The sequence below is a fragment of the Dendropsophus ebraccatus genome, chromosome 4 (genome assembly GCF_027789765.1).
Source record: "Dendropsophus ebraccatus isolate aDenEbr1 chromosome 4, aDenEbr1.pat, whole genome shotgun sequence".
NCBI classification, from domain to species: Eukaryota; Metazoa; Chordata; class Amphibia; order Anura; family Hylidae; genus Dendropsophus; species Dendropsophus ebraccatus.
The window spans coordinates 58,748,369-58,768,702 of record NC_091457.1 but is presented as its reverse complement, the minus strand read 5'-3'; the positions used below and the strand labels follow the sequence as shown (position 1 = coordinate 58,768,702).

The 20,334-nt window shown below is 45.8% G+C and overlaps 1 protein-coding gene across 2 annotated transcripts in view; it reads left to right on the top strand.

The window, feature by feature from the left end:
- Positions 1-20,334, top strand: part of CHD9 (chromodomain helicase DNA binding protein 9) — a 138,940-nt gene that overhangs the window by 19,659 nt on the left and 98,947 nt on the right. For both annotated transcript variants that reach the window (XM_069965928.1, XM_069965927.1), the window contains exon 2: positions 9,288-10,824. In XM_069965928.1, the coding sequence (XP_069822029.1) occupies positions 9,409-10,824 (1,416 nt within the window). In that variant the 5' untranslated portion in view covers positions 9,288-9,408. The remainder of the gene's footprint in view (positions 1-9,287; positions 10,825-20,334) is intronic.

Below are 20,334 nucleotides of genomic sequence, written 5' to 3'. Positions count from 1 at the left end.
TAATGGCCCTATTCCACCGGCGACTGTGAGGTGCAAACGAGAGCTGTCAGCGCTTGTTTGCTTCTCGTACTCTACTCGCTGCCACCGCTATTACACGTGGCGGCAGCGAGCGGGTGAGTGCGGGAGGAGCTGCGGGGGGGGGGGGGGCTGTCCAGGTGATCGCTAGATCGTCCAGGCAGCCCATAGAGGATAGCGGTGGTCTGCTGCTCCTATTCCACAGAGCGACAGCAGCCGATCGTTTGTTTTTCGACATGGTTGAAAGACAAACGACTGCAACAATCAGCCGACATGAACTATGTCGGCTTAATGTTGCCTTCCATTTTACGGGATAAATTTTATGGCCGATAATCGTTACGTGGAAAAGGGCCTTAACTCGGGGGCTACTGACCGCAGCATTTAAAGGGGACTGGGGGTGGGGGGGTAACAACTGCGATTGGATGGATATCTTCAATTCTTGTTATGGTTTAGTCTGTGATATGATGAGCAGGCACTTCTTTAGGGGATGAGGCATCATCAGGAAAATGTGGCACAAGGATGCACTAAGGGGAAAGTTGGTGAAGGCAGTGTCATGCTTCGGGTAATGTTCTGTTGTGGATATTAATTTGATATATACTATAGAAACATAGAAGATTTTTCTATGGTATGTGTATATCCCTTCTTACTATCTTAGGGTAGATATATGTTTATCCCAGGCAGGTTTACATTCTGTTATTATAGATTTAACAACCACATCTGCTAGAAGTTTGTTCCAAGTGTCTACTACTCTTTCAGTAGTTGCTTTTGATCTTTTCCCCTACTAACCTCTCACTGTGTCCTCTTGTTCTTGAGTTTTTTCTAAAAACACTTCCCTCCTGAACCTTATTAGGACCTTTAAAAGTTTTGATCATGTCTCCCCTTTCCCTTCTTTCCTCCAGACTATACAGATTCAAATCCTTAAAGGGAATCTGGCAGCACCTTTTCTTGGTCTGATATGGGGACAGAGTGAGGAAGGTCTGTGTGTTGTAGTGGCGTCTCATACCTCTATTTTTCCGATCGGTCTTGTACTTTCTGTAATTAATCTTCATAACTGTCAAAGAGGGGGGGTGGTGATGGCTTCGTGCCGCACTTCGGCCCGCCTCACCACTCCCCCTCCCAGCTTGTATTGAATATTCAAGGAGTCGGTCCCCCGGCCTCCTGGCGACGTCATCAGTATCTTCCTTGTTCTGTGAAGTGCGCGCACGCTCTCGCGGCGATTCGCGCATATGCCGTAGTGTGTCGAATTGGCACTGAGCAAAGCCATTGAGGGCATAGACTTTCGCACTACAGCAAATGCGCGAATCGCCACGGGAGCATGCGCGCACTTCACAGAACAAGGAAGATACTGATGACGTTGCCGGGAGGCCGGGGGACCGGCTCCATCAATATTCAATACAAGCTGGGAGTGGAAGTGGTGAGGCGGGCCGAAGTGCGACACGGAGCCATCACCACTTCCCCTCTTTGACAGTTAGGGTACAAACCCACTTGCCGGATCTGCAGCGAGTCTCCTTGCTGCGTTTTTGCAGCGAGAGTCGCTGCAGATCCCAGCCCTATACTTTCATTAGCAGAGAAACTCGCAGCAGGGATGTACATCCCTGCTGCGATTTTGTCTGCAGCCCTCCCCATTAACCCCCTAGCCGCCGGACATTATACATTACCGGGTCCCCGTTCCTGCTTGCTTCGGGGCTCCCGGTGTCTTCACGGCCTGCCCGGCCAATCAGTGCGCTGCGGCAGGGACGTGCCGGGAGCCGCCGAAGCAAGCAGGAGCGGAGACCTGGTAATGTATATCCTGGCCGCCCCCCCTGCAGCCCCGATCGCCCCCGGCCGCAGGATCGCCCCGCGCACCCTCCGGCCGCATGATCGCCCCCAGCACCCTCCGGCCACATGATCGCCCCCCGGCCGCACGATCGCCTCCTGCAGCCCCGATCGCCCCCGGCCGCATGATCGCCCCCCGCCCCCCCGATCGTGCGGCCGGGGGGTGCGGGGGGCGATCGTGCGGCCGGGGGGTGCGGGGGGAGATCCTGCGGCCGGGGGGTGCGATCCTGTGGCCGGGGGGGGTGCGGGGGGCGATCGTGCGGCCGGGGGGGGTGCGGGGGGCGATCCTGCGGCCGGGGGGTGCGGGGGGCGATCATGCGGCCGGGGGCGATCGGGGCTGCAGGGGGGGCGGGCAGGATATACATTACTTGCTTCGGCGGCTCCCGGCACGTTCTGCCCGGCCAATCAGTGCACTGCCCTGCCGCAGCGCACTGATTGGCCGGGCGGGCCGTGAAGACACCGGGAGCCCCGAAGCAAGCAGGAACGGGGACCCGGTAATGTATAATGTCCGGCGGCTAGGGGGTTAATGGGGAGGGCTGCAGACAAAATCGCAGCAGGGATGTACATCCCTGCTGCGAGTTTCGCTGCTAATGAAAGTATAGGGCTGGGATCTGCAGCGAGTCTCGCTGCAAAAACGCAGCAAGGAGACTCGCTGCAGACCCGCCAAGTGGGTTTGTAGCTTAAGAAGATAAATTACAGAAAGTACAGGACCGATCAGAAAAATAGAGGTATGAGATGCCACTACAACACACAGACCTTCCTCACTCTGTCACCACCTCAAGAAAAGGTGCTGACAGATTCCCTTTCCTGATATGTTTCCACCATTTTTGTGGTCCGTCTTTGGACCTGTTCTATTTTATCAATATAATTTTGTAGGTGAGGTCTCCAGAAATGGACACAGTATTCTAGATGTGGTATCACCAGAGCTCTATACAGCGGGATCACAATCTCCCTCTTCCTACTGGTTATACCTCTAGCTATACAGCCCAGCATACGATTTGCTTTCCACACCACCTGGCTGCACTGGTGACTCATGTTAAGGCTGTCAGAAATCATTACCTTCTATCTAAACATTGTTGCAGACCAGTTACACTACTTAAAGACAACAGTATTCCCACCTCAGTTAGTTATAACAAGCTGATCGCTGGGGGTCTAACCACTAAGATCTCAACCAATCCTGAAGACAAGGACACAGTTTTTCCCACAAAGGGAAGGGGCCACACTAAACGTAATATCACTTATGGCTAGGAGAAAACAAGCTAAGGTGAGAATACCCCTTGTGTGTTCACACCTACAGGATCTGCAGCAGATCTGCAGCAGATTTGATGCTGTGTTCAGTTATTTAAATCAAATCTGCTGCAGAAAATCAGCTGCAGATCCTGTAGGTGTGAACGCACCATTAAAGAGGTTATCCAGCGCTACAAAAACATGGCCACTTTCTTCCAGTGACAACACGACTCTTGTCTCCAGTTCAGCTGCGGTTTGTAATTAAGCTCCATTCACTTCAATTGAACTGATGCTACCTTTACACGAAACGATTATCGGGCGCATTTTTGCGATAACGATCGAATTCGAACGATAATCGTACGTGTAAACGTGGCGAACGATCAAAAAATCGTTCATTTTGATCTTTTAACATGTTCATAAATCGTCGATCGGAGCGGCGGGGGTGGCGATCAGGGGGGTGGCGATCAGGGCGGCGGCGGGGGTGGCGTTCGGAGCGGCGGGGGTGGCGATCGGAACGGCGGGGGTGGCGATCGGAGCGGCGCAGGGGGCTGCGGTTGAGCGGGGGGGCGGGCTGCGGGCGGGCCGGGCTGCGGGCGCACGATCGCAAAACGATTTTTCCGTACGATATATCGTACCGTCTAAACGCTGATCGTTATAAAAAAAAAAATCCTTACTTCGAAATCGTTAATCGTACAATCGGGCCAATAATCGCCTCATGTAAACTTAGCATAAGGGTCCATTTAAGATTTGAAGCCAAAACCAGGAACGGACTATAAACAGAGTAGGTCATAAAGGAAATCCTGAGATTTCTACTCTTTTCAAATCCATTCCTGGCTTTGGCTTCAAATCTTTGGCAGATAATCTGTCAGATAATCTTTCTGTGTAAATGGACCCTTTGTTACAAAAACTCCACCCTAATTGGAAACAAGAGTTGAGCTGTCTCTGGAAGAAAGTGGCCATGTTTTTGTAGCACTGGATAACCCCTTTAAGGGCAAGGGAAGGAAATGCTGTGAATTGTCCTCATGAAGAAAAGTGAAAAGATTTTTTTTTTTTTTTTTTTTAATCTATTACATTTCCACAACTGAATCTGAAACTATTATATTTCATTGCAGATATCAAAAGGCAAATTTGACAACATCAGCACCATAGAAGTCAGTATCCTTGCAGTTTTTTTCCCATCTGTCAAAAGTTACAAAAAATGACCGTAACATTTTGGCTGATAGGTGGCATTTCCTTCCATCGTCAGAATCTAATCTCCTCTGTTGAGCTTTTGGAGATAAATATTCTATACTTCATTATTTTTTATTTAGTTATTATTATTATCATCATCAATTTTTATTATTGCTCATATTGACAATTTTAAAATTTCATTTAATCTTCGTAATTGGCAGCTAGTGATCAGCTCATATATATTAGTAATGATCAATGAATTGGTTCTAATTTCTATTTTCTTCACATCTCTATGGGCAGCATTATATAGTGATTTGTTCATGTGATATGTACTACAGTATTTCACCTGTCACTTTCTGTTTGGGAGGCTGGTGTGGTGCCCGGAGGACATACCATCATGAACATTTGTAGATCTTGGGGTCAATTGAAGTGACATTCTATGTTAACTGGAAGAATACCAACTCCCTGACATCGTAGTCATTGAAAAAAACAAAAAACAAAGGCTGCAGAAATCCTCTCTTTGACCCCAATTCACAATTTTATATTTTTTAGAATTTAGATTGTCTTTTCTATATTTTTGCTAGATGACATGTTCTCCGTCAGGGTCAGTTTCTTATGTCAAGATGTTGGACCTTTTAAAGTCTGTTTTGGGCCAGATATATATATATTATTTTCTTTTTGGCAGAGATGAGTGTTAGTTTTCTTGTTACTATTTTGGTCTATATACAATTTAGTGAGCAACTTTTATCTATTTTTGAAGGGTTGTGGAATAATAAAAAGTTATCTTTTTCTTCTGTTTATTTTATGGGTTGATACAAACTTAAAAGTTTTGATGCGTCAGGGTTTGCATGAGGAAACGCACATGTCGAAACACTGACGAAGAGTTGAGAATCTGCAGTTACTGAGACGGTCCGTATATGTTACAATATGTTTTGTTGCAGACTTTCATCTCTCTATTGAAGTAAATGGGGAAAATCCACAACAAATCTGCAGCATATCCACAATCTGCTTTGCAATGTGCTGTGCATTTATCATCCACAGATCCACAGCAGGATATTCACAACTTTTTTACATTGTGTGAACTTAACCCTAAAGCGTATGTTTTTATTATTTAAAAGGGTTGTCTGGGATTTGAAAAACAAGCTGCTTTTTTTTCCCCCCCAAAAAAACTGTGCCACTCCTGACCTTAGGCATTACAACCCGGCTCTATTGACTTCACTGGATCTCAACTGCAGTACCACATACATACTGGGGACAAGAGTGGTGCTGTTTCTGAAAGAAAGCAGCTATTGTTTTTCTCATCTGCATGCTTTTTTTTATCCTTTCCTTCCCTATTACTGTGATTACAATACTTGAGCACCAATAAAAATTCTTATACTACCCGGTCTGTTGGCTTTCACCTAGTCTGTGCAACGTACAGGACACCAGTACATTTACAGAAAGGCTTTCCACGTTGCAGCTATGTCACATACTACATCCAGTAACCATAGTGAGGAGCAGCCTGGGGTGAGGCACATCCACTACTACTAGCTGTCTCACATGTTCTTTAGTTTCCAGCCATAACACAAGCTGGTTAGAGCATAGTACAGCCTGTCACAGCGGATGTGTGTATAGGCCTGAAGCCCTCAGCGAAGCATTAGTATAACCCATTCATTGTGGGACACAGGATTGCTGTTGCAGTTTTCTCAGCTATGAGCACCATCTCAGCCGTCTCCTGGTTTTTCATACAGAGCTCATTCACCATTATTATCAGCAGAATGTAAATTTAGTGATCAAGATTCCTGTCACACAGATGGGAAGGATGATATCTGCCGAGCAGCAAAATATCACCATGAACATCAGGTATAATATTCTGCACTATAAAGCTGCTAACCTATAGCTGATACCGGAGATTGGCATACTAATGAATACATCCACTCTGCCAGCACTGTGATTCAGGCTCAGCACCACTTTCCCCAACGATCAGTTATTATCTCCTGGAAGGAAGCCATGGACAGCTATACTTTCCCTGCCCCTGCAAATGAATGAATCAGCCAGAGACTGACCTACTGTATATCATCCATATTCCCCAATAGTGCTTATTGATAGGGTTTGTCAATTTGCATTGCTTTCCCTCAATCGGTAATCACAGTCCTCCCACCCTGCCTACTCCCCTCCCACAGCACTCTTGCCAATTCCCTGCACAAAGCTGCTGCAGATTATTTCATTTTAGTGTGGATTAATACACAATCATTAAGGTTGCAGCTTCTGCTGTATGCACTCTCCGTCTGCTCTTTCAAGGCAGCATGTGGTATACACCCCCCTTTCTCTAGATGTCTTATTAAAGATAATGGGGGAGATTTATCAAACATGGTGTAAAGTGAAACTGGCTCAGTTACCCCTAGCAACCAATCAGATTCCACCTTTCATTCCTCATAGACTCTTTGGAAAATGAAAGGTGGAATCTGATTGGTTGCTAGGGGCAACCAAGCCAGTTTCACTCTACACCATGTTTGATAAATCTCCCCCTATATGCGTATATGATATAGAGGATATAGGCTGCAGGGGTTGGTCAGAGATGATGATATCACTCAGGAGGTGGGGCTAGGGCTCAGAGACCAGATGCAGCCATCAGGGGATGAGACGTTGTCTCAGGAGAGAGAGATGAATCGGGAGCTGGAGCCAAAACACATTTTGCAGTTTTTCTTTTTTCAACTTCTTTTCAGGGGTTAATCATGCAGAAGCACTCTGAGGCCAGCACGAATAGTGATAGCACTATAATATATGTTTGAGTCTTTTACACATGCTAACTTCTGCCCTTGTACGAGTGCTGATCAGATCATAAATCCGCATTTTTTCAAGGGGTTATCATGTAGGTGTCTTACAGGGAGACAGCTTACCTCCCCGCATTCCTCCGCTGTCCCAATGTGGTCACCGGTGTCTTCCGCTGTTTGTAGCTGCTGTTACTTCAGAAACAAATTTGTCTCAGGAGTGACAGCCAATCACTGACTGAGACGGGACAGCACCATAGCCAGTAATTGGCTGAGTGGGCTGTCACTCCCGAGACAAGCTTGTCTCGGAAACAATGGTGGCTACAGACAGCAGGGGACACCAGGAGAGCGCGGAGAGGTAAGCATAACTTGTTTATGTTTTTTGCCTGGAAGGAACATTAAAAATGTGCAAGCGCTACATAACCCCTTTTGAATAAAGTTTTTTCCCCCCGGAGTACCCTTTATTATTATTATTATTATTATTATTATTATTATTATTATTAATACGTGTATTGTGGATTAGCTGTGGATTTCGTGCGTGAAACTCCTGGCGGATCTGCTGTGTGAATTTACCCTAAAGAGGTTTTCCCACCATTAAGACTTATCCAATTCATTGTCCATAGGGGCTGCTGGTGATAGCTGAACTGGTGTGCACATTGGTGTAATCCACCATATTATTGTTGTTTAAAAGGTCTTTCAGCACCAAGTATACATTTTACAGTAAAATTGCATAGAATATAGGCCTTATTAACCTGTATATCTCTTGCTGGTCTTGTATTGCATGCATTACACAGACATCCCATATGCATCAGTAGATACCATGTCATGTTTCATTTTTCCTTTGGTGGCGCTGCTGAGAGATGGAGCAGTTGTTGCAGGTAATACTTGTCAGGAGTGTCACTTTAGGGGACTTTTCTAAGAAAAGGATGGAATTGTCTACATGGAACAACTGCCTAACTTCTTGAATACCACACGTAGCTCTTCCTATGGTGTTCATGATCAGAAGTGATGGGCTGTTAGTGTGCTGGTCAATACTTGGTACTCACACAGCCATAATGTGAAATTGACAACATAAGCCACATGGGAAGCTCTTCTGTATTCTCCCTTTTCCAGTTCTTTTTATTTAAAAAGTTTATTAGAATTTTATATCTTGGCACCATCCAGTCATGAAATGTGAGTTCTTGTTATCTCAATTTAACATTCCTCCTGAAACGGTCAGCGCCTACCACAGCTGCCCAACACACTGACAGATAAGCCATACATTTTAGCAGGAAAACATATATATATATATATATATATATATATATATATATATATATATATATATATATATATATATATATATATATATATATATATATAAAAATATACATTTTTTGTTTATATTTAACTTAATTTAGATTCCAGGTTACCAAGGTACATGCAATCTTGTCTTCTTCCCCATGTATAACTATAGATAACACATTATGAAGTTCTCATGTGTGCCATATGACATGTTTGCCCATTTGTTTGGTATTTTGTTGTCTGTTTCCATCTCTGCTCATTCCTGTTTATATAACGCTTCTTTCTTGTTTTGGGTGGAAATACTTTGTTACTTATGGTACAGCCACATGGGACAGAAATGCTGCAGATTTTCCTTCCATATTTGCAGGAGGAAAAGGTACAGTGCTTCGACAGGTAGTACCGCTATGGCAAATTTGCACATTTGTACATTTGCTTCTGTGTGTGCACACTTTGGAATCTGGGCGGATGATCCGCTGCGCATTCGGCCACTCGTGCGCACAGGTGGACAGCGGAATCCGCCTGTGCATAGAATGGAGTCTATGGCGGGGCGGAGATGCGCGCGGGGGTGAGTGTTGGAATCCGTGGTGGGTCATCCACCTAGATTACGTAGTATGCACATACCCAAAGAGTTACTTCATAACTCCAAAACATAACTGGTGCCATTAAGTTATACAGATTTGTAAATATCTTCTATTTAAAAAAAAAAAAAAGTTCACATAGGTCGGCGGTATAGACCAGACTTTAGAACTGGTCTATACCACAGCTGGCCTGCACAAAATCAGACGCAGTATTTCTTGATCATGCACAGCCATACCAGATGGCAGCGATGGTCCATCGCTGTATGTGAACCTGGCCTAAAGTGTTGTTCAGAAGTGACCTTTAGTGGCTGCACAGCCTTTCTCATGAGTTTTTGACAGGCATAGTAATGGGAAAAAGGGTGACTTACTGGCAACGCAGTGCAGCTCTAGCCTATATTCTGTTTGTACAGTAAGGCTGTGTAGTAATTTTGTCTTCTTTTTCCTCCAGGCTAATCATCCAATAATGTAGTCATATTTCATATCCCCTTCGGAGGATTCACTCCACCATGGCTTGAGTCCTGAGGTCAGCTACTCTTCATGAAGCGCTCATAGCAGCTAAGACTATCAATATGACTGATCCAATGATGGATTTTTTTGATGACACGCACCTCTTTGACGAAACATTGGGTTTGTCTGACGATGCCTTTGCTCAACATGATCACGTGTCCCTGGTTGATGAATTGAACCTGGGTGCTGAGTTTGAGCCCCTCCATGTTGACTCATTAAACCATGTGCAGGATGCTCAATCGCATCAGAAACTTAATGAGTTTGATGCACTTAACCAATTCGATTCCATCAAGTTGCACCAAGTAAGCCGATCATACAGCAGTCCAGGTGAAAGTGTTTTGTCTCCACGCTCACAGTTCAGCTGCTCTCCAATACATCCACCAAGCCAAGGCAATGGCATGTTTGCCGACGATGGTAGCCCCATGTGGGGTCACCAAACTGCCACAGCAATCCCAAATCAGAATGGCTCCCCGTTCAGCCAACAGCACGGACACACTCAGACTATGCAGCAAAGTAAAGGATTTGTAACACACCATGATTTTGCCTTGTTTCAGGCCAGCGAGCAACAGCAGGTCTCCATGCAACAGCAGCACAATAGGAACAGTTTGAACACAGGTCAGGAAACATTGAATCAACCAAAAACTTTCATGGATGTTAATGTGTCTTTACCCCATAGGACTTCTAGCACCCAGCAAATCCCTATGGTCAATAACACAACTTCACAAGATTCTTTGCCTTTACAACAGTTTTCTCAGTCTACGTCCACATCATTGCACTTCTGTAGTAACCCAGTTGCCACTCAGCATGACAGCACGTTTGATAGCCACTCTCCGGTGCCCTGTTCTGTGAATGCGACGCCAACCTTTTCTTCTCACTATCCCTTCTCCAACAATCACCTAAACCATGCTACACATTCTCTGTCTGATTTCACCGATAGTCAAGGGTTTACAGATTTGGGAGCCAAGCAGGAACCTAGTCAGCATGTTCTGAACCCTAGTGAACAACTGCATTCTAATGATTTCCAGATGGTGCATTCTTCACATCCTCAGGGTAACTACAATGGAACAAAAATGTCTCCAATGACCATTAACTTCCCATCTCAAGACGGCCCCTCTGTTCGGTTGAGTCACTTTAATGATCATTTGGCGAGCAATGGCTTTTCACCCTTGGAAGACAACCTGCTCCAACAAGTGGATTCTCAGTCGGAGCCGTTTACTGGGCTTGATCCAGTGGATCTGTTGCAGGAAGATCTCTTGCCACATTTTGATGATACAGCCTACTCTCAAGATGGCTCTAATTCAGGTCACGCCGGCCTATCTCATCAGGGCACAGAGACCCACATTGAGCAACAACAGATAAATATCCCAAATGATCTACTCAGTTCCCAGCATCAAGACCCGCAGCTGAATCCGTGGAATCCGCTGATATCCAATCACCTCGGTGTCCATGACAGGCAGTATGTTGCTTCACAAGGAAAGGTAATTTACATTGCATTTTTTTACATTGCCGTATCTGTCTTTTAACACTTGCAGTCCCTTTGTAAAGAGGGACTTTGTTCAGTCTATGAGGCAGTGTTCTTGCTGGCATTTATTGTACTGTACATAATGTATTAGAGCTTCACTTTCGATGTCTCTGCCTGTAAAAAATAAATGACAAAGAATTGTCACTGAAACACCATAGGTTGCTTGTGCTTTAGTCCTCCCTGTCTTGTTTTTAGTCATTCCTGCACCTGCTGATGCCCGGTCACATTCCAGCTACATGGACTGGACGGGAGCTGTGATATGCAGCTTTCCTTTACTTAGGTGAAGACCAAAATAATGGAAAAAAAACCCTTTTTTTTTCAATGTATATAGGAAAATAATAATAATTTCCATTAATTTAATGATAAAAGCTGTGGCTTATCAAAGGGAGTATGTCAGGTCCGTATCAGGTACAGAGCTGCAGACAGGCAGATAGATGATAGGAAGATAAAACAAATGACACCTTTGTCTTTGCTGATGGCCATTTGCAGGGTTATAGAATTACATTTTGCCATGAAAACGGGCATAACTAGAAATGGCTGGGCCCCATAGCAAACTTTTAATTGGGGCCCCCCCCTCAACCGACCACTACGCCATCAACACACCCATCTCTACACAGGGTCTGTACTACATATAAATTACAGTGCAAATATATTTAGTGACTCACAGGAGACTTCTCCTCTGATCGGGGTTCTTCCCTTTTCTTCTTCTTCTCCATCTGTCCTGTGCCATTATAAGAACTTCTCCGAGCCACGAATCCACTGAATCTGCCAGACAGACATATTAGGCTCCTCACTCTGGCACCATCCTCATCTCTATACACACTGCACATCTGTATTGGACCCTTTAAGCCCTCTTTCAGTGGGTAGCCCTGGCTCCTTATAGATAGTCCCTTGTTCAGTCTTCCACATAGATGGCCCTGTGTGCATCTACTATAGTAGAGAGCCCCTCTGTGTTTATAGTACATGACAACCTCTGTGCATCCCCTATACCAGGGGTAGGGAACCTCGGCTCTCCAGCTGTTGCAAAACTACAATTCCCATCATGTGTAGACAGTCAAAGCTAAAGCTGTAGTTTTTAAACAGCTGGAGAGCCAAGGTTCCCTATCCCTGCCCTGTAGTATATGGCCCCCTCTGTGTAGTCCCCTTATAGATGACCCCTCTGTTTAGTCCACTAAAATAGATACCCCCCCCCTCTGCGCATGCCCTATTATATACATCCCGCAGTGTAGTTACCCTTATAGATGCCTCCTCTGTGACGTCCTCCTTATAGATTGCCCCCAGTGTTGTCCCTCCTCCATAGGCAGCGCCCAGTGTTGTTCCCCTTACAAATGGCCCCCAGTATTGTCCCTCCCCCATAGGCAACCCCCAGTGTTGTGCCTCCCCCATAGGCAGTTCCCAGTGTTGTCCCTCCCCCATAGGCAGCGCCCAGTGTTGTCCCTCCCCCATAGGCAGCGCCCAGTGTTTTCCCTCCCCCATAGGCAGTCTCCAGTGTTGTCCCTCCCCATAGGCAGTCTCCAGTGTTGTCCCTCCCCCATGGGCAGCCCCCAGTGTTTTCCCTGCCCCATAGGCAGCCCCCAGTTTTGTACCTCCCCCATAGGGAGCCCCCAGTGTTGTCCCTCCCCATATATATAGCCCCAGTGTTTTCCCTCCCCCATATATATAGCCCCAAGTGTTGTCCCTTCCCTATATATATATAGCCCCAAGTGTTGTGCCTCCCCATATATATATAGCCCCCAGTGTTGTGCCTCCCCTATATATAGCCCCCAGTGTTGTGCCTCCCCCATATATGTAGCCCCCAGTGTTGAGCCTCCCCCATATAGCCCCCAGTGTTGTCCCTCCCCCATATATATAACCCCCAGTGCTGTGCCTCCCCCATATATATTGCCCCCAGTGCTGTGCCTGCCCCATATATAAAGCCCCCAGTGCTGTGCCTGCCCCATATATAAAGCCCCCAGTGCTGTGCCTCCCCCATATATATAGCCCCTAGTGCTGTGCATCCCCCATATATAGATATGTGTGTGTGTGTGTGTGTGTATATATATATATATATATATATATATATATATATATATATATATAAAAAGATATATATATATATATATATATATATATATATATATATATATATATATACAGCCCCTAGTGCTGTGCATCCCATATATATATATATATATATATATAATATATGGGATGCACAGCACTAGGGGCTGTATATATATATATATATATATATATATATATATATATATATATATATATATATACACACACATATCTATATATGGGGATGCACAGCACTAGGGGCTGTATATATGTGGGGGATGCACAGCACTAGGGGCTGTATATATATATATATATATATATATATATATATATATATATATACAGCCCCTAGTGCTGTGCATCCCCCATATATAGATGTGTGTGTGTGTGTGTGTGTGTGTATATATATATATATATATATATATATATATATATATATATATATAAAAAGATATATATATATATATATATATATATATATATATATATATACAGCCCCTAGTGCTGTGCATCCCATATATATATATATATATATATATATATATATATATATATATATACATATACACAGGCCCTAGTGCTGTGCATCCCCCATTATATATATATATATATATATATATATATATATATATATATATATATATATATATATATGGGATGCACAGCACTAGGGGCTGTATATATTTATATGTACACACCTATCTATATATGGGGGATGCACAGCACTAGGGGCTGTATATATGTGGGGGATGCACAGCACTAGGGGCTGTATATATATATATATATATATATATATATACAGCCCCTAGTGCTGTGCATCCCCCTTATATATACAGCCCACAGTGTTCCCCTTTGATAAAAATAAAAAAAACTCACTACTCACCCAACCACACGATCCCCCGTCGGTTGCAGGTCTCTTCTTCTCTCTTCATCTGCACCCGACAGAACAGCAGCTTCCAGGCAAAGTCCCGGGAAGCGACATCACTGAGCTCAGTGTGCGCGGCGGCGGCTGGGACTTCCGGTACAGGGTGCATGTCACTTCCTGTACCGGAAGTCCCAGCCGCCGCGACGCACACTGACCTTAGTGATGTCGGTGCCCGGGACTTCGCCTAGAAGCTGCTGATCTGTCGGGGGCAACACTCTTGTGATCGCAAGCAAAATGTTGCTTGCGATCACAAGAGTGATTGACAGGGCGAGAAGCCTATGGCTTCTCGCGCTGTCAATCAGAACACTGAACACCCGGGAGGCCCACTCGGCCACCAGGAGTTGTAGGCAGTAAGCTCCGGGGGCCCAGGCCACGGGCCCCCCGATGCTACGCCGGTAGTTCCGCCCCTGCATGAAAACTAAAGTGCCACAAAAGTGATGCTGAGCCACAGCATGCATGCCTCCTCCCTCCTTCCTTGTCTTGACTGATTGACTTATAGGGCAGAGCCTTCAGCCCTGTACGTTAGTCAGTCAAGACAGGGAGTGTGTGGGATGGAGGAGGCATGCATGCTGTGGCTCAGCATCACTTCTGTGGCACTTTAGTTTTCATGGAAAAATTTAATTTTATAACCCTGCAAATGGCCATCAGCAAAGACAAAGGCATCATTTGTTTTATCTCCCTATCGCCTTTCTGCCTGGGTCTGCAGCTCTGTACCTGACAGATCCCCATTCAATAAGCCCTCTGGATATCTTCCCATATAATCCTGATATAGCAGCAGTATTCTGGCAGTGCAGTTTGTTTCATTCCACCTCAGCTGCATCCATTTATCTTGGACCTTTTTAGCTTGCAAGTCTGACAACCAGTAAATTACATAGATAAGATGTCATTCTTGCCTTTGTTAGGGTAGCTTCACACACACCCTATCGCAGTGGATTTTCTGCTGCGGATCCTCAGCGGATCCACAGCAGATCCGCAACTGATTTGATCTAAATAACTGAACACAGCATCATATCTGCACCATCAGATCTGCTGCGGATCCTGTAAGTGTGAATGCACTCTTAGGGTACTTCACACGTACCGACTTGCAGCGGAAATCTCGCTGCGAGTTTTGCAGCGAGATCCGCTACGAGTCAAGGTCCTGGCAGGCCCCTGTCAATACATGCTCACATCGGTGTAAACGTACCCTTAGGCTATATTTACACATCCATAGTGCAGCCCGCACTACGAATGTGCATCTGTAGTGCTTCGTGCTTCACTGAGCACTACATTCCAACTTCATTATTATAGCAATCCAGGCCGCAAAAGCACGGTCCGCATTACAACATGTCCTTTTCTTTTGCGGCACAGATCGCAGGCCCGTACACACGTGCAGACATTTGAACGGGGCCATTGAATAACATTGGTCCTATGTTCGGTGCGCCATTGCGGGCAGAACAACGGATGTGTTAATGTAGCCTTAGCAAGATTTCCTCTGAACTACTGGAATACATCTTCACTTATCAGATCCCTCCGCCCCACCTTCACCCACCTTGTTCCTCAACTATGCAGTAGTAGTAGTAGTACTTTGGCTGCCCAGGCATGATGGGTTTTGTAGTTTTGTAACAGCTGGAGGGCCTGCGTTTGACATGTGTGCTCTGGGACAGCCTATGAATTGTAGCCTGACACTGGTCTCCCTGCATCTCCAGGTGATAAACAGGTTTTTTCTAACATTATATTCTGTAGTGTTTAGGGGACATGTGTTCTATGTTGCTAATCTAACACTTGCTGCACTTATGCTGTGTTTACACAAAGCGATAATTCACCCAATCGATCGTTTAACGATTTTGAAGCAACGATTTGGCTTTTATAACGATGAGCGTTTAGACGAATAAATCGTCAGAAAATTCGTAAGATAAATTGTTATTGCGATCGTTTTTAAGATCGCTCTAGCCCATTTTTTACATAGGGTGAATCTTTGAAAGACTGCGATCTGCGAATTTTTAGCGAACGTCGGACGATGATTTGAGAACATGTTGAAAGATCAAAATGAACGATTTCTCGCTTGTCGCTTGATCGTTTGCTGTGTTTACACGGAAAGATTATCGCTCAAATGTGACCGTTATTGCGAAAATTTGAAACGCAGCATAAGCAGCATTGTAGACTGATGGTAAAGTTTTTAATAAAACCTGTTGAAATACAGCCGACAAAATCTCTGCTTCAGGACTGAATAATAACATAAAGAACCATTTAAATACTTTAAAGGATTTCCCCCCTGTAGTAAACGCCAGTGTGACTTCAGCCCTTTTCAAGTTTGCTTATGGGAATATCTATAGTGACCCCTGCAGGCTGGAAGAGGGAGCTGCTTGGAAGTCTTAAAGGGGAAAATTAGATAATAATAATAATAGTATGTGAAAAACTCACTTTAGTTTGCTGAGTACAACAAAACGTGAAAGCTTTGTTCACTTGCGCCATGGAATTTGTTTATACAGGTTAGACAGAATACAGAGTATTACCTGAATCACCCACTTTGAGGCTATGTTCACACTACGTAAAAGTACGGCTGTTGTTGCCGATGGCAACAACGGCCGTACTTTTACCGCGGTGGAACAATGCCTGTTGTTCTATGGGATCCCGGCCGGAGTGTACACACATCGTGTGTGCTCCGGCCGGGATCCCATACGCCGCCGCAAACAACTGACAGGTGAATTCCGGCCGCAGAAAGACCTGTCAGTTCACACAGTGAAGCAAGCGGCTCTGGCTGCGCGCTTCACTGTGGGCTACAGGCACGCGCTGATGCGCCCGCATCAGAGCTCTGCGGCTGAAAAAACATCCGGCCGGTACTTTAGTACCGGCCGAGATGATCCGGCCAGAGACCGGACGTTCCATGACCCGGCCGAGGTCACGGAACGGCCGGTCTCATACACAGTGTGAACATAGCCTAAAGGTCAATAGTTAGAGTTCCTAGTGCCTGAAGCTGCTCTTACTCTGCACCGTCTTTGGAGAATTCATGTCTATACATCACAGTGCAAAATTATGTTGTTGTTGTTATAGCAGGTATATAATGGTTATGCAAAAAATGGTTTGGTTTGCTGAGATTTTTCCAAAAGTGCAATGTTTTTTGCTCAGTTTGGCAAAAAACATCTATAAAGAATGTGAGTGTGCACCGATATCATGTCTGTATTGTGCCTGGGAAATGCAGGTGTAGGAGATATTACTCCCCTTGGCGCTCTTCCCTTTTGCTCCATATTCACAGATCTGAGAATGGGTTTTCTACAGGCTCCAGCAATGTTTTCAGATTATGATGACATCTGCAGGGCAAACACAAGAGATTCCCTGCAGCCTTGATCTTGTCGCACTAACAGTACTGACATTACGTTGCAGAATTTTACTTGTGTCATTTCCTATGCTTTTTTATTATTGCATCAAAGCATCTAGAATATTAAAGGAAGCTTTCTTGCAAATGGACGTAGCATAGTAGTCTGCTCTACTATATCCAGCAAAAAAGACGTATTCCAGTAGGAAACAGACTTTGTTATATAGCAAAATCTGTTTTTAGCATACACACTTCTTTCAACATATAGGGGGGCATTTATTAATACTTATAAATGCCTCCGCAGCTCCGGCGCTATGGAGATTTATGGAGAGGCGGACTGCCTCTATATAAATCCTGTGCGTGCCGGTGCGCACCGCCGAAAACATACGCCAGCTGAGGACTGGAGTAGGTTTTTGGCGTACATTTGGGCGGAACGGATGGTAAATCGCGCGGACTCTGAGTCCGCGCCCTCCGTTCCGCCCACTACACGCCCCCTTTCCGCCCCCCTGGCGTACTTGGCGGAAAGTGCCGATTTGCGAATATTTTATTCGCAAATCGGCCATTTGCGAATAGAAAAATACGCAAATCGGCACTTTCCGCCAAAAATCATCCGTTCACCGGATGATACATGTGGCCCATAGACTTTTTTTTTTTTTTTTTTAAATTCTAAATTTTATTCATTTTCAAAAGTTTTACAAAAAGATACATGTATGCCATTAGCTGTACAAGTTCAAAGAAAAACAAAGCACCTTTGGGTGCGCAAACTACAAATATAACATGGACAAAGAGCCAACATGGCCCAACATTACCAACTGAGGTTTTAGCAAGTATCTCCCACAACGGGGAGGCCATCCGTGAAAATGAGGGGTGCCACATCCTGTCGAGAGGGAAAAGAGCTGGCGCTCAGAAATAGAGGAATGAGAAGCAGTAACAACTGGAGGGGGGGGGGGTAAGGGTAAGGGAGGGAAACTACAACACCGAGGGGCACACGAAGGGAGAGGGCAGTGACGACCAGCATACACACCAACAGAAGAAGAAACAAGACAGGGATGTGGGGGGGAGGCGAAGCACCTCACTGAGAGATGAGGGTCTTATATTCGTTGGAGTCAGTGAACTGTTCCCAGTAGTACCAGGTCTGAAAGAACCTGAGGTTCCGATCATGCATTTGGGCAGTAAGGTCCTCCATATATTTTAAGTCTTCCACCTTCCGTAACCACATAGCGACGGTGGGTGGAGCCTGTTGCCTCCAGAAGGCAGGGATACAGGCTCTGGCAGCATTAACCAAATGGCGGACAAGGGAGCGGCGATAGCCTCTCAACGGGATGTCCGACAGGTGCAGGAGAAACAGTGACGGGGAGAAAGGCAAAGGAGAGTCCGTAAAGGTCGAGGCAATACGTCACACCTCTCTCCAAAAGGGGACCAATTTGGGACAGCTCCAAAACGTGTGGAGGAGGGTCCCTTCCTCGCCGCAATTTCTCCAGCACAGGGGGGACACTTCGGGAAAGATTCTGTGAAGGCGGACCGGAACCCGGTACCATCTAGAGAGAATCTTATAACCCGCCTCCTGTAACCGGGAGGAGATGGAGGAGGTATGAGTACAAGTATAAATTCGGTCCAATTGTGGGCCCGTAAATGAGACGTTCAAGTCCTGCTCCCAGGCAGAGAGGAATGGAGGAGGCGGTTGTTCCGGGGGGGAACCCAGCATGGCGTATAGGAGGGAGAGAGAGTGTCTGAGAGGGCCCGTGCCAAGGCATAACGTCTCAAACTGAGTGAGCGTGCGAGAGAAAGAGGATGGAGCAGGTAGGGAAAGGAGGAAGTGGTGCAACTAATGGGCCCTCCAAAACCCTAAGGGGGAAGGGTCGGAGAGGTCGCGGAGCTCAGAGAGGGACACCCAGGTGGGACCCCGAAGAAAGCTGCGTGCACGGAAGGAGCCAGCTTGGAACCATTCCCGGAAAACCGGGTCAGAGGCTCCAGCCGAAAACGAGGGAGAGCCTATGACCGGGAACAAAGGAGATGGGTGAGGAGCTAGAGAGGCCGAGGAGAAATATTTCTGGCAAAGTTTAAGAGTTGGGGCGACCGTTGGGTGAGACCCGACCAGTCTACTGGAGTTAGGAAGCCAGGGAGCCGCCAACAGGGAGAGGGGGACGAGCGACATCTCAAGGCCAACCCACTGTTTTGAAGAACAGTGTCGGTGCCAGTCTATCACCCTAACCAGGTGACTGGCTACATAGTAAAGAAGGATATTGGGAAGGCCCAACCCTCCACGCGTCTTCGGCCGATACAGGACTGATTTCGCTACCCTAGGTTGTTTATGGGCCCAGATGAACTTGGTCAGTAGGGAAGAAAGGTGTCTGAAGAAGCTCAGGGGCACCGTCACTGGCAGGGCTTGGAAGAGGTACAGAAGCCTAGGAAGGATGTTCATCTTAAAGATGGAACAACGGCCAAACCAAGTAAAGGTGCCCCGGTGCCACCCAGACAAGTCCGCTTTGATCTTTTTCAGCATAGGAGGGAAATTAGCCCGGAATAGGTCGGAGACAGAGGGGGTAAGCTGGACCCCTAGATAGGATAGGGAGGAACTCGACCAGCGAAAAGGAAAGGAGTCTGCAAGAGAGGAGGCCAACGAGGGTGAAAGAGAGAGGTTCAGCACTTCATAGACTTTTTTTTAAATAGTACTCCACTTAAGAAAGATTTAACTCTGTTCAGTCCCCACCCATAATCTAAGCTTGTTTGTAATAGGTTTCTATTGTATGAATTTGGCCGTTTGCAGCACATTCTGACACCCTGAAGCTGCAGAAAATCCTCACTTCCTGGTCCACTCTGTCTCCGCTCCTCTGTCCTCCCCCTCCCTTCTGGGACTGACATCACATGATCTGTCTCTTCTGTTTCCAGGCAAGCTGTAACACCTCATCAGTAACCCCGCCCACCACAGACATCACACCAATCAGTGAGCGCCTGAGGGAAGGAGAAACAACAAAACAGTGACAGCCTCCTGAGCAGTTTAGGGGAAAGGAAAGTTGTTTCATCTCTCTCTCTTTCTCCTCTATGTAGATGGTTGTTTGGATAGATAGATAGAATTTGTTTACAGTGTAAAACAGAAGCAGATTGGGCCAGTGATGGGCAGATACTAAGATGAGGCAGATACTTAGCAGTTCATTCTCAGGTGCAAATGGGGAATGGACTGGCTTTAAAAAAAAAAAAAAAACCTT